Source organism: Urocitellus parryii, chromosome 4 (genome assembly GCF_045843805.1).
Source record: "Urocitellus parryii isolate mUroPar1 chromosome 4, mUroPar1.hap1, whole genome shotgun sequence".
Classification (NCBI taxonomy): domain Eukaryota; kingdom Metazoa; phylum Chordata; class Mammalia; order Rodentia; family Sciuridae; genus Urocitellus; species Urocitellus parryii.
Window position 1 is genome coordinate 75,993,219 of NC_135534.1, and position 12,010 is coordinate 76,005,228.

General features: G+C 32.8%; 1 protein-coding gene across 2 annotated transcripts in view; it reads left to right on the forward strand.

Moving 5' to 3' along the window:
• Positions 1–12,010, forward strand: part of Eed (embryonic ectoderm development) — a 30,440-nt gene that overhangs the window by 533 nt on the left and 17,897 nt on the right. For both annotated transcript variants that reach the window (XM_026382468.2, XM_026382469.2), the window contains exons 2-5: positions 4,543–4,695; positions 6,464–6,556; positions 9,852–9,917; positions 11,305–11,430. In XM_026382468.2, the coding sequence (XP_026238253.1) occupies positions 4,543–4,695; positions 6,464–6,556; positions 9,852–9,917; positions 11,305–11,430 (438 nt within the window). The remainder of the gene's footprint in view (positions 1–4,542; positions 4,696–6,463; positions 6,557–9,851; positions 9,918–11,304; positions 11,431–12,010) is intronic.

Consider the following 12,010-nt stretch of genomic DNA (forward strand, 5'->3'; position numbering starts at 1 on the left):
CGGGAAAACGCGGGCGTGCTGGAGAAAATTGAACTTGTCTGGGGGGATTTTGAGCTGGGGCTGAGAACGGGCAGAAACTTGGTGAAGGAGAGGGATTTAAATGGTTACAGGGGTCTGAGAGGTCTCTTTTGAGTTCCTTTTACATGTGATGCAGAAGTGTTTGAGTCTTTGGGGGATATAGAGAAGATTCCGGATCTGAGATTCATGTAGGTTTAAAAGGCATGTTAGAGATTTTCCTAAGAGTTGAAAGGAAGAGGCTGAGTCTGTTAGGCACCCCTTTCAAGGAGTTTAGGGTCTGTGCCACCCTTAGATACCAATAGAAACTCCAGGATGGAAAGTATAGATCTTTGACATAGGGGTTTAGATGACTTTATTAAAGGAGGTCTTGTGGCTGCCTCTGCCCTGTCCGTGGAGGTGGGGTGTGCCCGAGTGTCGCCTTTTCTGTAAAGGCATAATTGAGAGGGTCTTCTTCTGACTAGGAGGGGAACCACGTTTGAGTTAGGTATGGGTTGGGGTAGTTTCTCCTTTGGCAGTTTGTAAAGGGAACGACCTGGAAGATTTTAGGCAACATTGGTAAAGACAGATTTATTTAGATGAAGGTTAAACGGAGTGTGAGGATTAAATGAGGTAATATAAGTAAAGTGGTTAAGGAGTATATGTCCCATAATAAATAGTACACAAATGTTCGTTAATTATTTATAATAATTACCGTTACTTATTTTGTGATCATATAGAGTTATATTTCTGCCCATTTCATATGCTTAATAATCGGGCAAAATATAATGAAAATGTGAAACCTACTTAGAGTGAGGAAAAATTCAGGGGACAAAATAAAGTGAAAGCTTATTTTCTTTTTTGTAGACCCCTGAGGGGAATATATTCTTTGGTACCTTCTGAAGCAATTCAAAACCAAATGATTGGATTAGCTTTTTGTTTTGTTTCCTCCAAATAGGGGACAGAGATTTTAAACTTTTTTTTTTGGTGTTAATGCTTGGACCCCTCAATGAAGCCTGTGGAGTCTTCCCAAAATAACATTTTTAAATGTACGAAATACAGTATATGGGGTTACAAAACATGATCAATTATAAAATTGTATAATATATTTTTAAAGTTTTTTTTAGGACCAGGGGGATAGCTCAATTGTAGAGCACTTGCCTAGCATGTGGGAGGCCCTGGGTTCCATGGGATTGGGGGGTGTGGAATCAGATTTAATAATATGTATTTCTTTTAACAACAGAATCTAGCATTGGATTTGAGGGTAGTAACAGGCTTATTTTTCAAGATCCATAGCAACTGTAATACAGGTTGGCATTCCTGATGTGAAAATGCAAAATCTGAAATGCAGAAAAACCAACTAGGGTAGTAATTTTACTCTAGAGGAAGGGAATAATGATAAGGTCAAAAGCAGGTAGGGGAGGAATGGGTTTTTTGAGTTGAAATTTGTTGTTGGCACTCAAAATGTTTAGAATTTTGGAGCTTTTAACATTTTTGGGTTAGGAATGTTCAAATGGTAAAGTATATGCAAATATTCTAAAATCTGAAACACTTTTGGTCCTATGTATTTTGGATAAAGGACACTTAACCAGTGTGATGTAGAAATATCTAATTTCCGGGCTGGGGTTGTGGCTCAGTGGTGGAGTATTTACTCGCCTACATGAGTGAGGCACTGGATTTGAGCCTCAGCACCATGTAAATGTAAAATAAAGATATTGTGTCCACCTAAAAAAAACAACTAAAAAATAAATATTAAAAAAAGAAATATCTAATTTCTATTAGTGACAGAGTCATAACTATGCTAACATTGGCATCTATATTACCTCCATTATAACAGAGGAAGTGTAAAATTTCAAAGTGGTGGAAATTAAGATGTAATTTTTTTCCCCACTTGAATTCACAGACCTTCTGAATTCCATACAACACAGAGTAGAGAACATTTTATAAAAATAAGTTCCAGAAAAACTAACAAGGACAGTGGTTTTACTCTATAGGGAGGGAATAATAATAAGACCAAAAGCAGGTGGGGGAAGAAAGTGTTTTTGAGTTGGAGTTAGGTAACCTGAGCAGCTAACACTCTTTTAATTAGCTACATTGATCTTAATTTTCTTTTCTTTTCTTTTTTTTTTTTTTTTTTTTGAGAGAGAGAATTTTAATATTTATTTTTTAGTTTTTCGGCGGACACACATCTTTGTTTGTATGTGGTGCTGAGGATCGAACCCAGGCCAGGCGAGCATGCTACCGCTTGAGCCACATCCCCAGCCCCAGCTAACACTCTTTAAAAAGTTATTAAAAGAATTGAAGAACATATTTGAGATTTATTGTATATATTTCTGTCATTTTATCAAGCTTTTTAAGATCAGATGACTGTAAAGTAGTTAGTGTCTGAAAGAGTATTAATGGTTATTGTGGTTAATGATACCAGAAGGCTAGAGTAATGGGACAAGATTAAGGGACAAATTACTATTCCTGAGTCTGTTTTCTTGTTGGGCATTGTCATTCTGCACTTTGAGAAAGGAGTAGGGTGGGAGTCAGCCTGAGTACATATTAAACAAAGATTTTATTTTAATTTAAAGACAAAATGAAAGCATTTTGTTTCCGTTTGATTCCATCTTGCCTTTGGAGGAGATAGATGGGTAAATTAAGTGATCAAGAGATAAAATATGCAGTGTGACAATGTTTTTGTATGGCCTCTTGGCTAATGGCTCAGTGTTTAGCCAAAATAAAAAGAAGTTGTGTTATTTTGTTCTGTGGTGCTGGGTGTTGAACCCAGGACCTCATGCATGCTAGGCAAGCACTCTACCACTAAGCCACATTCCCAACTCCAGAGTTTGTTCGTTTTCTTTCATTTTCTTCTGTTAAAAGGTAATTTTTCAGAAAAAAAGTGTGTGAACATTGTTAACATTTTTATTTTACTCACTTGAAGGAATTAGGTAAATGTTATAACTTGAAAACCAAAAAAGTCCAAACAGTACAAATTTATATAAAATAAAGAAATGAAGGGATGAATTGCAAATGGAGAGAAAATATTTTTTACACTAACAGAAAGGGAATTATACTGAATTTATTCTGTGGTGACAAAATTTGCATGTCTAGCAGTTATCTATAATTTAAAAAGAATTGCAAAAGTACTTAAAAGAAAGTGAGGAAGACTGTAATCTGATAATTTGGAACTACAAGCATGGTTTTTCATTGATACATTTATCTATCCTGGATTTTAACTATGTAAATACAACTGACAAGTGGGGAGAATAGGGAGACATAAAAAACATTTCAAGCTAGGAACCCAACTTTAAAATTTTACATTTTCTATTTCCATAATGTTTAATTGCACTCACATTAAATTACAGTTCAAATATTTGTTGAGCACTTTGTGCCACCTGTCTCCATCTATTTTTTTTTTATGCTAGATAATTAGTATTTTCCAGAATAGGGTATTTTTTAAAAATGCATTTCATTTTGGAGTCATATGAAGTTTGAAATCCCCAGGAAATATATTGTTGTTTTCAAGTGAGTTAATATGATTTTTTTTTTACTATGCCTTTTGATACTTCAGTTAATTTTAACCTTCTGTAATATAAACCAGCTTTAGGAAGCAGTAATTTAGAAATAGACCCTAAAGGCAATGTTTTTTAGACTATTCTAGCAGATGTTAGTAGGCACTTGAAGAAAGAAAGATCAAAACAAAACAAACTTTCCCTTGAATGAATTTAGGGTCATAGATGTAAATAAATCATCTTATTCCTAAAGAGACATTGGAATCCAAGAAGGTAGTGAAATTCTCTTGAGATTAAAGGGCCTTTAGTATGTCTTCTGTACCAGAGATAAGAAATAAATTAGAAGAATTTTTAAGATTTCTGCATTCATTTCTGTATTTGGAAGGATTTTACTTTTAACTATTGTCTTCAGAGTTCTGATTATGTTAGGACTATGAGGCACATTTTATTTACAAATAGCCATTTGAAGCCATTGAGACTTTAAATTCTGAATAGTTTGTTGTCAATATACAGCATATGAATATCAGGACTTGTAAAAACTACATCAAAGTGGAAGCATTAACACTTTGGCCTCAAATGGCCACCTACCTCTATGCTCCAAATTGAGTAACAAGCAAGGAAATTATAAAGACATGTAGATCAGTCAGATTTAGTAGTCACAGTTTTAGGGTGGAATCCCAGCAACTCTAATTAATGAGAACAGTTAGGCTTTCTCAACACCTCCTTATCTAACAAGTGCCCTAAAGATGAAATGATCCCATGCATTAAAGTAGCTGGCGTAGGAGAGTACCTTATTATGTAAAGGCAATATTACTTTTCCATTATCAATCTGATTAGTATTTTGTTTTCATTTTTGCTGAAATATAAAAATACCTACAAAAATTCTGGTGTTTTGTATCCTTATTTGAAGACAGAAGTACATTTTTTCTTTCATTCTTTCTTTTTTTTTTTTTTTTTGCAGACTTTAGGTCCATTAGATCTTTCCAGTATAAAGTCACTTGCCTGAAAATATCACTGTCTCATGTAGTTTTTCTTAATTTACTGCTTATAGGATGATGCTGTCAGTATAGAAAGTGGTACAAACACTGAACGCCCTGATACACCTACAAATACACCAAATGCACCTGGAAGGAAAAGTTGGGGAAAGGGAAAATGGAAGTCGAAGAAATGCAAATATTCTTTCAAATGTGTAAACAGCCTCAAGGTATGTTCAGAAAGACAGGTTTTTTGGGCTGAATGTTAGGCTTTAGAATTATTTCTCAATGACATACAAGATACTCCTTTAAGTTTAAAAAATATTTTAATGTTAGAGGGTTTTTAAGGTGTTTTTTTTTTTGTTTTTTTTTTTAAATTTGAGGTTCAAATACCATAATACAATCTCCCACATTCAGCTTTTTGGCTTTGTTTTTTATTTTAATTTAAATGTGTAATACTGAGTATTGCAGGTGGTTTTGCTTTATTGTTTGTTAATTCAAATAAAATATTTTAGGAAATGTAACTCTTTATGTTCTGGTGAACCTTAAAAATCATGAGCTACTTCTGGCACCAGTTATTAAAAAGAGCTGAATGTTACCCATTAACTAAGAAGTATAAATTGAAACAGATGTCTTACTTTGTACAGTTTTTAAAAAAAATCTTTTTGTCCTTTGCTTTATTTATATTTGTCTTAAAAGGAAAAGGTGTGCAATTTTAAAAACTTCAGTAGTCAATATTTGGGGAAAATAAGAGATTAGGGTTATTTAAATTACTGCCTCAGTAACATTTACTTTATAAAAAGGATTACTGATGTTTATTTTAAATGTTTTCTGATGTATTTCCACTTTGTGTTTTTTATTTTTTAAGTTTGGGGTTATTTTTCCTGAAGGAAAATAAACATTATGTTACTTCATATATATGTGTTTAAATGTAGATAACTAATTATACTTTTAGGTAAAGGCTTAGGAGAGCTTAAGATGCTATGGCTACATGATGTTTTCCTGTCTAGCAAAAATTAAGTGCTTAGTGTGTAAAAGAGAAATTAATCTCAGCCTCTCAAAAAAGTGTTTATTAAAATATTACGATGATATTATATTAGCTTAAGAGTTAGTTACTATATCTGGAAGATGTTTTTAACTGCCTTTAAATAATTCAAAAGCCTAAAGCTATGGCTTTTCAAATGATAAGAAAATAAAAGTTGTTAAATTTTAAAGTGAAAACAGTACCTTCCAGTAAACTTGAAATTTAATGTTAAATGCCAGGAGATTGCCAATGAAGTCCTAAAACTGAAAAATAACCATGTAAACAAAAGTGAGTAATCTTATGATCTATCTGTTTGTATGTCTCTGAAGGTATAGTCCATTTATTCCCACGGCCCTCACTGTTCAGGTATTCTTTTTCATTATAAAATTCCTGGAATGTTTTTCTTTAAAGACCCAAATTCAAGATTATTTAAAATTGTTTATATAGAGTTAATAGAAAGCAGTAATTTAAATAGAGTTTTGATAATATTTCACTTTACAAAGGAAAATTTAAGCCTAGTAAAATTTAGTGATTGCCAAAAAGTTATATTACCTCTATAAAGCCATTTGTTGGTTTCCTCTTTTGGAAAAATAAATTTATCCTCTTGACCCAATATGTTAAATATGTCTATCAAAATTTATCCAATGTATTGTGATTCTGGAAAAAACGATTTGAGTTAAAGAAAATGAAAGGTACATATCAAAGTTTTTTTATAGACAAATAATTGTAACCTAAATAAATGTTACTGAGGCAGTGATCAAAGTCTTTGATTGTTATAAAACTTTATCATATACAGTATATAAAGATGTGAAAACTGGTCTAGTCAAGATTTTTTAATTTTATAGTCAAAAGTCAGCTTATGTATGATTCACAAAAATAACAAATTATATTTTAGAGAAAGGGTAAAGGTTAGTTCACTATCTTTTTATTTCTAAGAGACACTGTTGAATTTTTATTTCATGATTATTTTATAGGAAGATCATAACCAACCATTGTTTGGAGTTCAATTTAACTGGCACAGTAAAGAAGGAGATCCATTAGTCTTTGCAACTGTAGGAAGCAACAGAGTGAGTGTTATGGGGTCTTTTTGGCCCTCTGCTAGATTATTGGATTTGTTATTATAGAATGAATGATTTTGAACTAAATTTTGTGTTTAACAATGATTTAACAATATGATTCTTTTATCTAACAGTAAAACTTTCTAGAAATTGTCAATTTAAAACTAATATTTATTATTGGAAAATACATTTATTACTAAAGTAGGTCATCAAACAGGTTTTATATTTCTTCATAAGTATTTTGGGTGATTGAAAGAACTAACTTCTCTCTTGCTCTGTGTGTGTGTGTGTGTGTGTGTGTCCATGTGTGCATGTGCATTTGTATGTGTGGTGTGGGTATTTGTATGTGTGTGTGATGTGGTGCTGGGGATTGAAACCAGGGCCTCATGCATGCTAGGCAAGTACTCTATTGCTGCACTATGTCTTCAGCTCTGTTTTAAAATTTTGAGACAGTGTCTTGCTGAGTTGCCTAGGCAGGCCTCAGGCTTTTGGTCCTCCTGCCTCAGCCTGTGGTGTATGTGGAATTTATAGACCTATGCTACCACATTTGACTACTTTTCTCTTTTTTTAAATTTATTTTGTTATTTATGTATTGAATTGGATGAGAAATTTGTGATTTTTTAAAAAAATAAAGTAATTAATGGCTCTATAAATGAAAGCATAAAGCCAGTGGATTTAAATAACAGTTTTGCAAGTGTTTTAATTATTTGCAATAAATATCTGAGTTTGCTACTTATTTTCTTACTAATTTATTTTGTGGTGCTAGGGATCCAGCTCAGAGCGTTGAGCATGCTAGGCAGTACTTTACCATTGAGTTTGCTTTTAAGAAAGCCAGAGTTATCTTAAATTGAGAGAAATGGGTGAGAAGAGCAATGCTGGCACATATTAACATAAACCATCACTTAACTTTTTTTTTTGTTTTTTAAGTACTGTGGATTGAACTCAGGGGCGTTTGACCACTGAGCCACATCCCCAGCCCCATTTTGTATTTTATTTAGAGACAGAATCTCACTGAGTTGCTTAGTGCCTCACTTTTGCTGAGGCTGGCTTTGAACTTGCAATCCTCCTGCCTCAGCCTCCCAAGCTGCTGGGATTATAGGCACACACCATGGCATCAACAACTTTTTTTTTTTTTTTAAATAGTTGTAGATGGGCAGAATGCCTTTATTTTATGTGGTGCTAAGGATCAAACCCAGTGCCTCACATATGCCAAGCATGTGCTTTGCCACTGAGCTACAGCCGCATCCTCTAAGGTTTTAATTAAATAAGGGGCTAAATTAAATAGCTGGGTTGCAAAGATGTACTCATTCTATTCATTTCTAACTAGGAATTCCCTAGTTAGAATTTCCAGGGAGTCCTCACAGGTTTTCTTTTAAAAATTGAAATCATCTCAAGGAAAAATTTTCCTCTTTAAGTCTATAAGTAGCTAACATTTTGGTTATCCATTAATACTGTGGTGGGAATTAAGATGAATAGCATAGAAATAGATTGATGTGTTCAGAAAAAGAAATAGGAAGAAAATAGACTAATTGGATATGGACTGTTGACAAGTCACTTACTCTATCTACCCTTAGCTCAAAAAGGAAAGAAATGAATCTGAGATGTTCATTAGTCATTTGATTGAGTAAAATGACATCTTATGTGTCTTTAGTAATTGTGTTAAAATTCATTGAGAGTTGTAATTTTTACTGTGCACTACTTGTTTTCTATATTTTTGATTCCTTTTATTAATATTTTTTTGTTTTAGTAAGTTAACTTGATAACAGGGAAATTGTCCGTTCAGTATTCAAATATCAGCCATTCTGGGCTGCATCCTTCCAGTTCTTTTTTTCTAAAAAATAAATTTTGACTTGAGAAAGTTTTAATTACATTAAGACTCTGGTGCTTAGGCTGGGCTTGTGGCTCAGTGGTAAGAGCACTCGCCTTGCATGTGCAAGGCCCTGGGTTCGATTCTCAGCACCACATAAAAATAAATAAAATAAAGGTATTGTGTCCACCTACATCTAAAAAATTTTTTTAAAGTACTTGAAAGTTACTAGTGAAGTTGATAACATGGGATAACAGCTTTTCTTAGTGTTCAGCCAAACATAGGTTGTGTGATATGTAGTCTTTCTGTAGTTGTTTAGTTCTCATATTCTTTGTGGAAAAGTGTAGTTTCAAGAAAGATTTTCTAACTGGCATGAAGCCCATTAATTAAATTTGAATCCATTTTTAAGATATCCCCATAAACCTACCATTATAATTCTTCAACTTGGCCATGATAGTAGTAGAATTGGTATAATTTCTGCTCAAGTATGCTAATTGCAGTGTTCTAAGCTTTCTAAGTAAAAGAATCATTTAAAATGACATTGAAGTGTATTACATATAGTTTATTGAATTCTAAAAAGTCCTGCCATTGGGATTTCTTTAAAAGAAGAAAGGGAAAACAATTATCTTTTAAGATATAATTAACAACCACATGAAGATTAGTTTTTAGATTATGATCTAGGGGAGATTATTTTATGAATTTAATAGTGATAAGTGATGTATAGGATCTTCATAGTATATGCTACTATTAAATTTTAATAATAGATTTTTGCTAATGTGACTAAGGTATAAGAAAAATGAAACAAATTTAAAGTTGTATATGTTGCTATATTTTAAATTTTGGAATATGAATCAAATGAAAAGGGCTACCATACAAGGAAAAGCAATTCATTGTTAGCAAATTGTAGACTTTTTTATGTTAATAATGGCCTATAACTACATAAAGTCTTTTTAAAATTTTTTTTAACTGATACAAAAAAGCACAAAAATTATACATATTTATTGGGTATCAGCTGATGTGTTGGTACATGGATACATTGTATACTCTTTAATCATGGTAAATGTATCTGTTTCTGAATATTTGTTATTTCTTTATGGTGCCAAAGACTTTTGTTATGGATTTAAATAAAGGATGATAAACCACAATTACTTTGGGTGTTCAACATTATTCACTTTGAGAGGTTGGTGCAATTATAAGGATGAAGAATACATTTAAATGATGTGAAATAAAATATTTGTAAACTATTATAAAATTATAAATATAATTTATAAATTAATAAATAGAAACATTACTAGAATATTTAATATACTCTGGATATTATGTAAAACGTATTAGGCTTTATAATGATTTTCATAAATTTATAAGTTTAAAGGAGCTATTTTTAGGGCAATAGTTTCTGTAGAGTCTTTAAGATAATATTGTGATTAGAATGTTTAGAAGCTAAAGAGTGTGTTTCTGTATTTGAGATGAAATTTACTTTATTTTTGTTTTCATTAGGTTACATTATATGAATGTCATTCACAAGGTGAAATCCGGTTATTGCAGTCTTATGTGGATGCTGATGTATCCTTTCCTGGGTTTTAGTATCTTTGGTCAAAGACATTTATTTTCAATAAATAAACCAAAACTTTTCTAAATTAATTCCCTTAAATTACTGTCCTTTGTTTTTTTAATTAAATTTATTTTTTTAGTTGTTGATAGGCCTTTTTAAAAAAAATTTGTTTATATGCAGTGCTGAGAATCGAACCCAGTGCCTCACACATGCCTGACAAGTGTGCTACTGCTGAGCCCCAGTCCCAGCCCCAAGTTACTGTCCTTTCTTTAGCCAGTGTTATTCCTTCACTGTCATTGTCACCCAATAGAATCTTGGTATCTGATTTTCCTGATCCTCAGAATCAAACTGGAGAAAGGAATGTTAAAAATCTGGTAATAGAAAATATTAGCTGAGACTAGGACTAGCTAAAACTTCTTGTTTCTTTGACTTTGCCTAGAATTTTTAAATTTCAGCATAGTTTTAATAATGAACTTGAGTTGATCAGAAGCTGTAACTGTCAGTCATTCCAAGTATTGGATCAACAAAAACTTAGATGGAAAAAATTAACATGCTCTGCTTAGGAAATAAAATATTACAAAACACGAGTTATCGAATAAAAGGAAAAATTTAAAAGGCAGAGGATTAGGTGGAGCAGTAAAAGCTTCTTCCAGATCCATTTGAAAAACCATGCAAACAAGATAAAGACAGTCTTCTCTAGGTGATAATGGAAAGAAGTATTGCTAGTTGGGGAAGATCTCACACAGAAAAAGTGGAAAGTGGAATATTTATTTTTATTTGGAGATGGACAGAACTATCAAGATAGAGGGTCAGCAAAGTAGAGCCTACATCTTGGCCTAGTTTTGTAAATAAAATTTTATTGGTACACAACCATGCCCACTTGTTAACATTTTGTCTGTAGCTGTTTTGGCACTACAGTGACACTATAAGAACAGAATTATACAAACAGATAAATAATAAATACAGTTGAGTGAAGGGACTAGTTTTGTTTACTCATTTGGCATGGATTTTAGACCTAAAATTACCATTTTATAAATTTGGTTGTATAATAAAAAATCAGAACTTATATGTCAAAAACTATACCGGTTTTGCCGGGCTCAGTGGCGCATGCCTATAATCCCAGCAGCTCAGGAGGCTGAGGCAGGAGGATCACGAGTTCAAAGATAGCCTCAGCGATGGTGAGGCGCTAAGCAACTCAATGAGACCCTGTCTCTCTAAATAAAATACTAAATAGGGCTGGGGATTGGCTCAGTGGTTGAGTGCCCCTGAGTTCAATCCCTGGTACACCCCACCCCCCGCAAAAAAAAAAAAATACAGCAGTGTTTTGAGAGGATTCTACATATTACAATTATTAACATTTATTTCAAAAATATATTTCTTAACTGTGGCATTTCTTAGGCTGATGAAAACTTTTACACTTGTGCATGGACCTATGATAGTAATACAAGCCATCCTCTGCTGGCAGTAGCTGGATCAAGAGGCATAATAAGGATAATTAATCCTATAACAATGCAATGTATAAAGGTGGGTTTTATGGCTAAATTGCATATTTTGAATGTAAATTGGTGAAAACATACTGTTTTCAATGTAAAATTAATCTAATCAGTGACTACAAAATTTACAATTTGTGCATTTTTATTGTTTTCTTTAGACAAATCTTTTTGAGTCCTTTGTGAAAGTTGTGTAATTAAATTGAGGAATAAGTGGGAAAAATGTTAATATTTGTAATGCTTTCTTTCTTTTCTTCTTTGGCAGAGATTAAACCTAGGGGTGACAACCCTGAGCTACATCCCATTGCTTTTTATGCTTTATTTTGAGACAGGGTCTTGTCAAATTGCTTAGGGCCTAACAAAGTTGCTGAGTCTGGCATCTGAACTTGCTATCCTCCTGCCTCCCAAATCACTGTGATTACAGGGGTATGCCACCACCAGGCTTGTAATGCTTTTCTTTTAAAATAATTTTCCTTCTTGCCTTTCTTTTGAGAGGCTTTTGATGGACAAATACCAGGTTTTGCAAGACACCCAAACTGGGAGTTGTAGATTGAAGGACACCTTGTGATTAACTGAATGGTAAAGCCTAGGAAGATGATATGGAGACTGGTTTA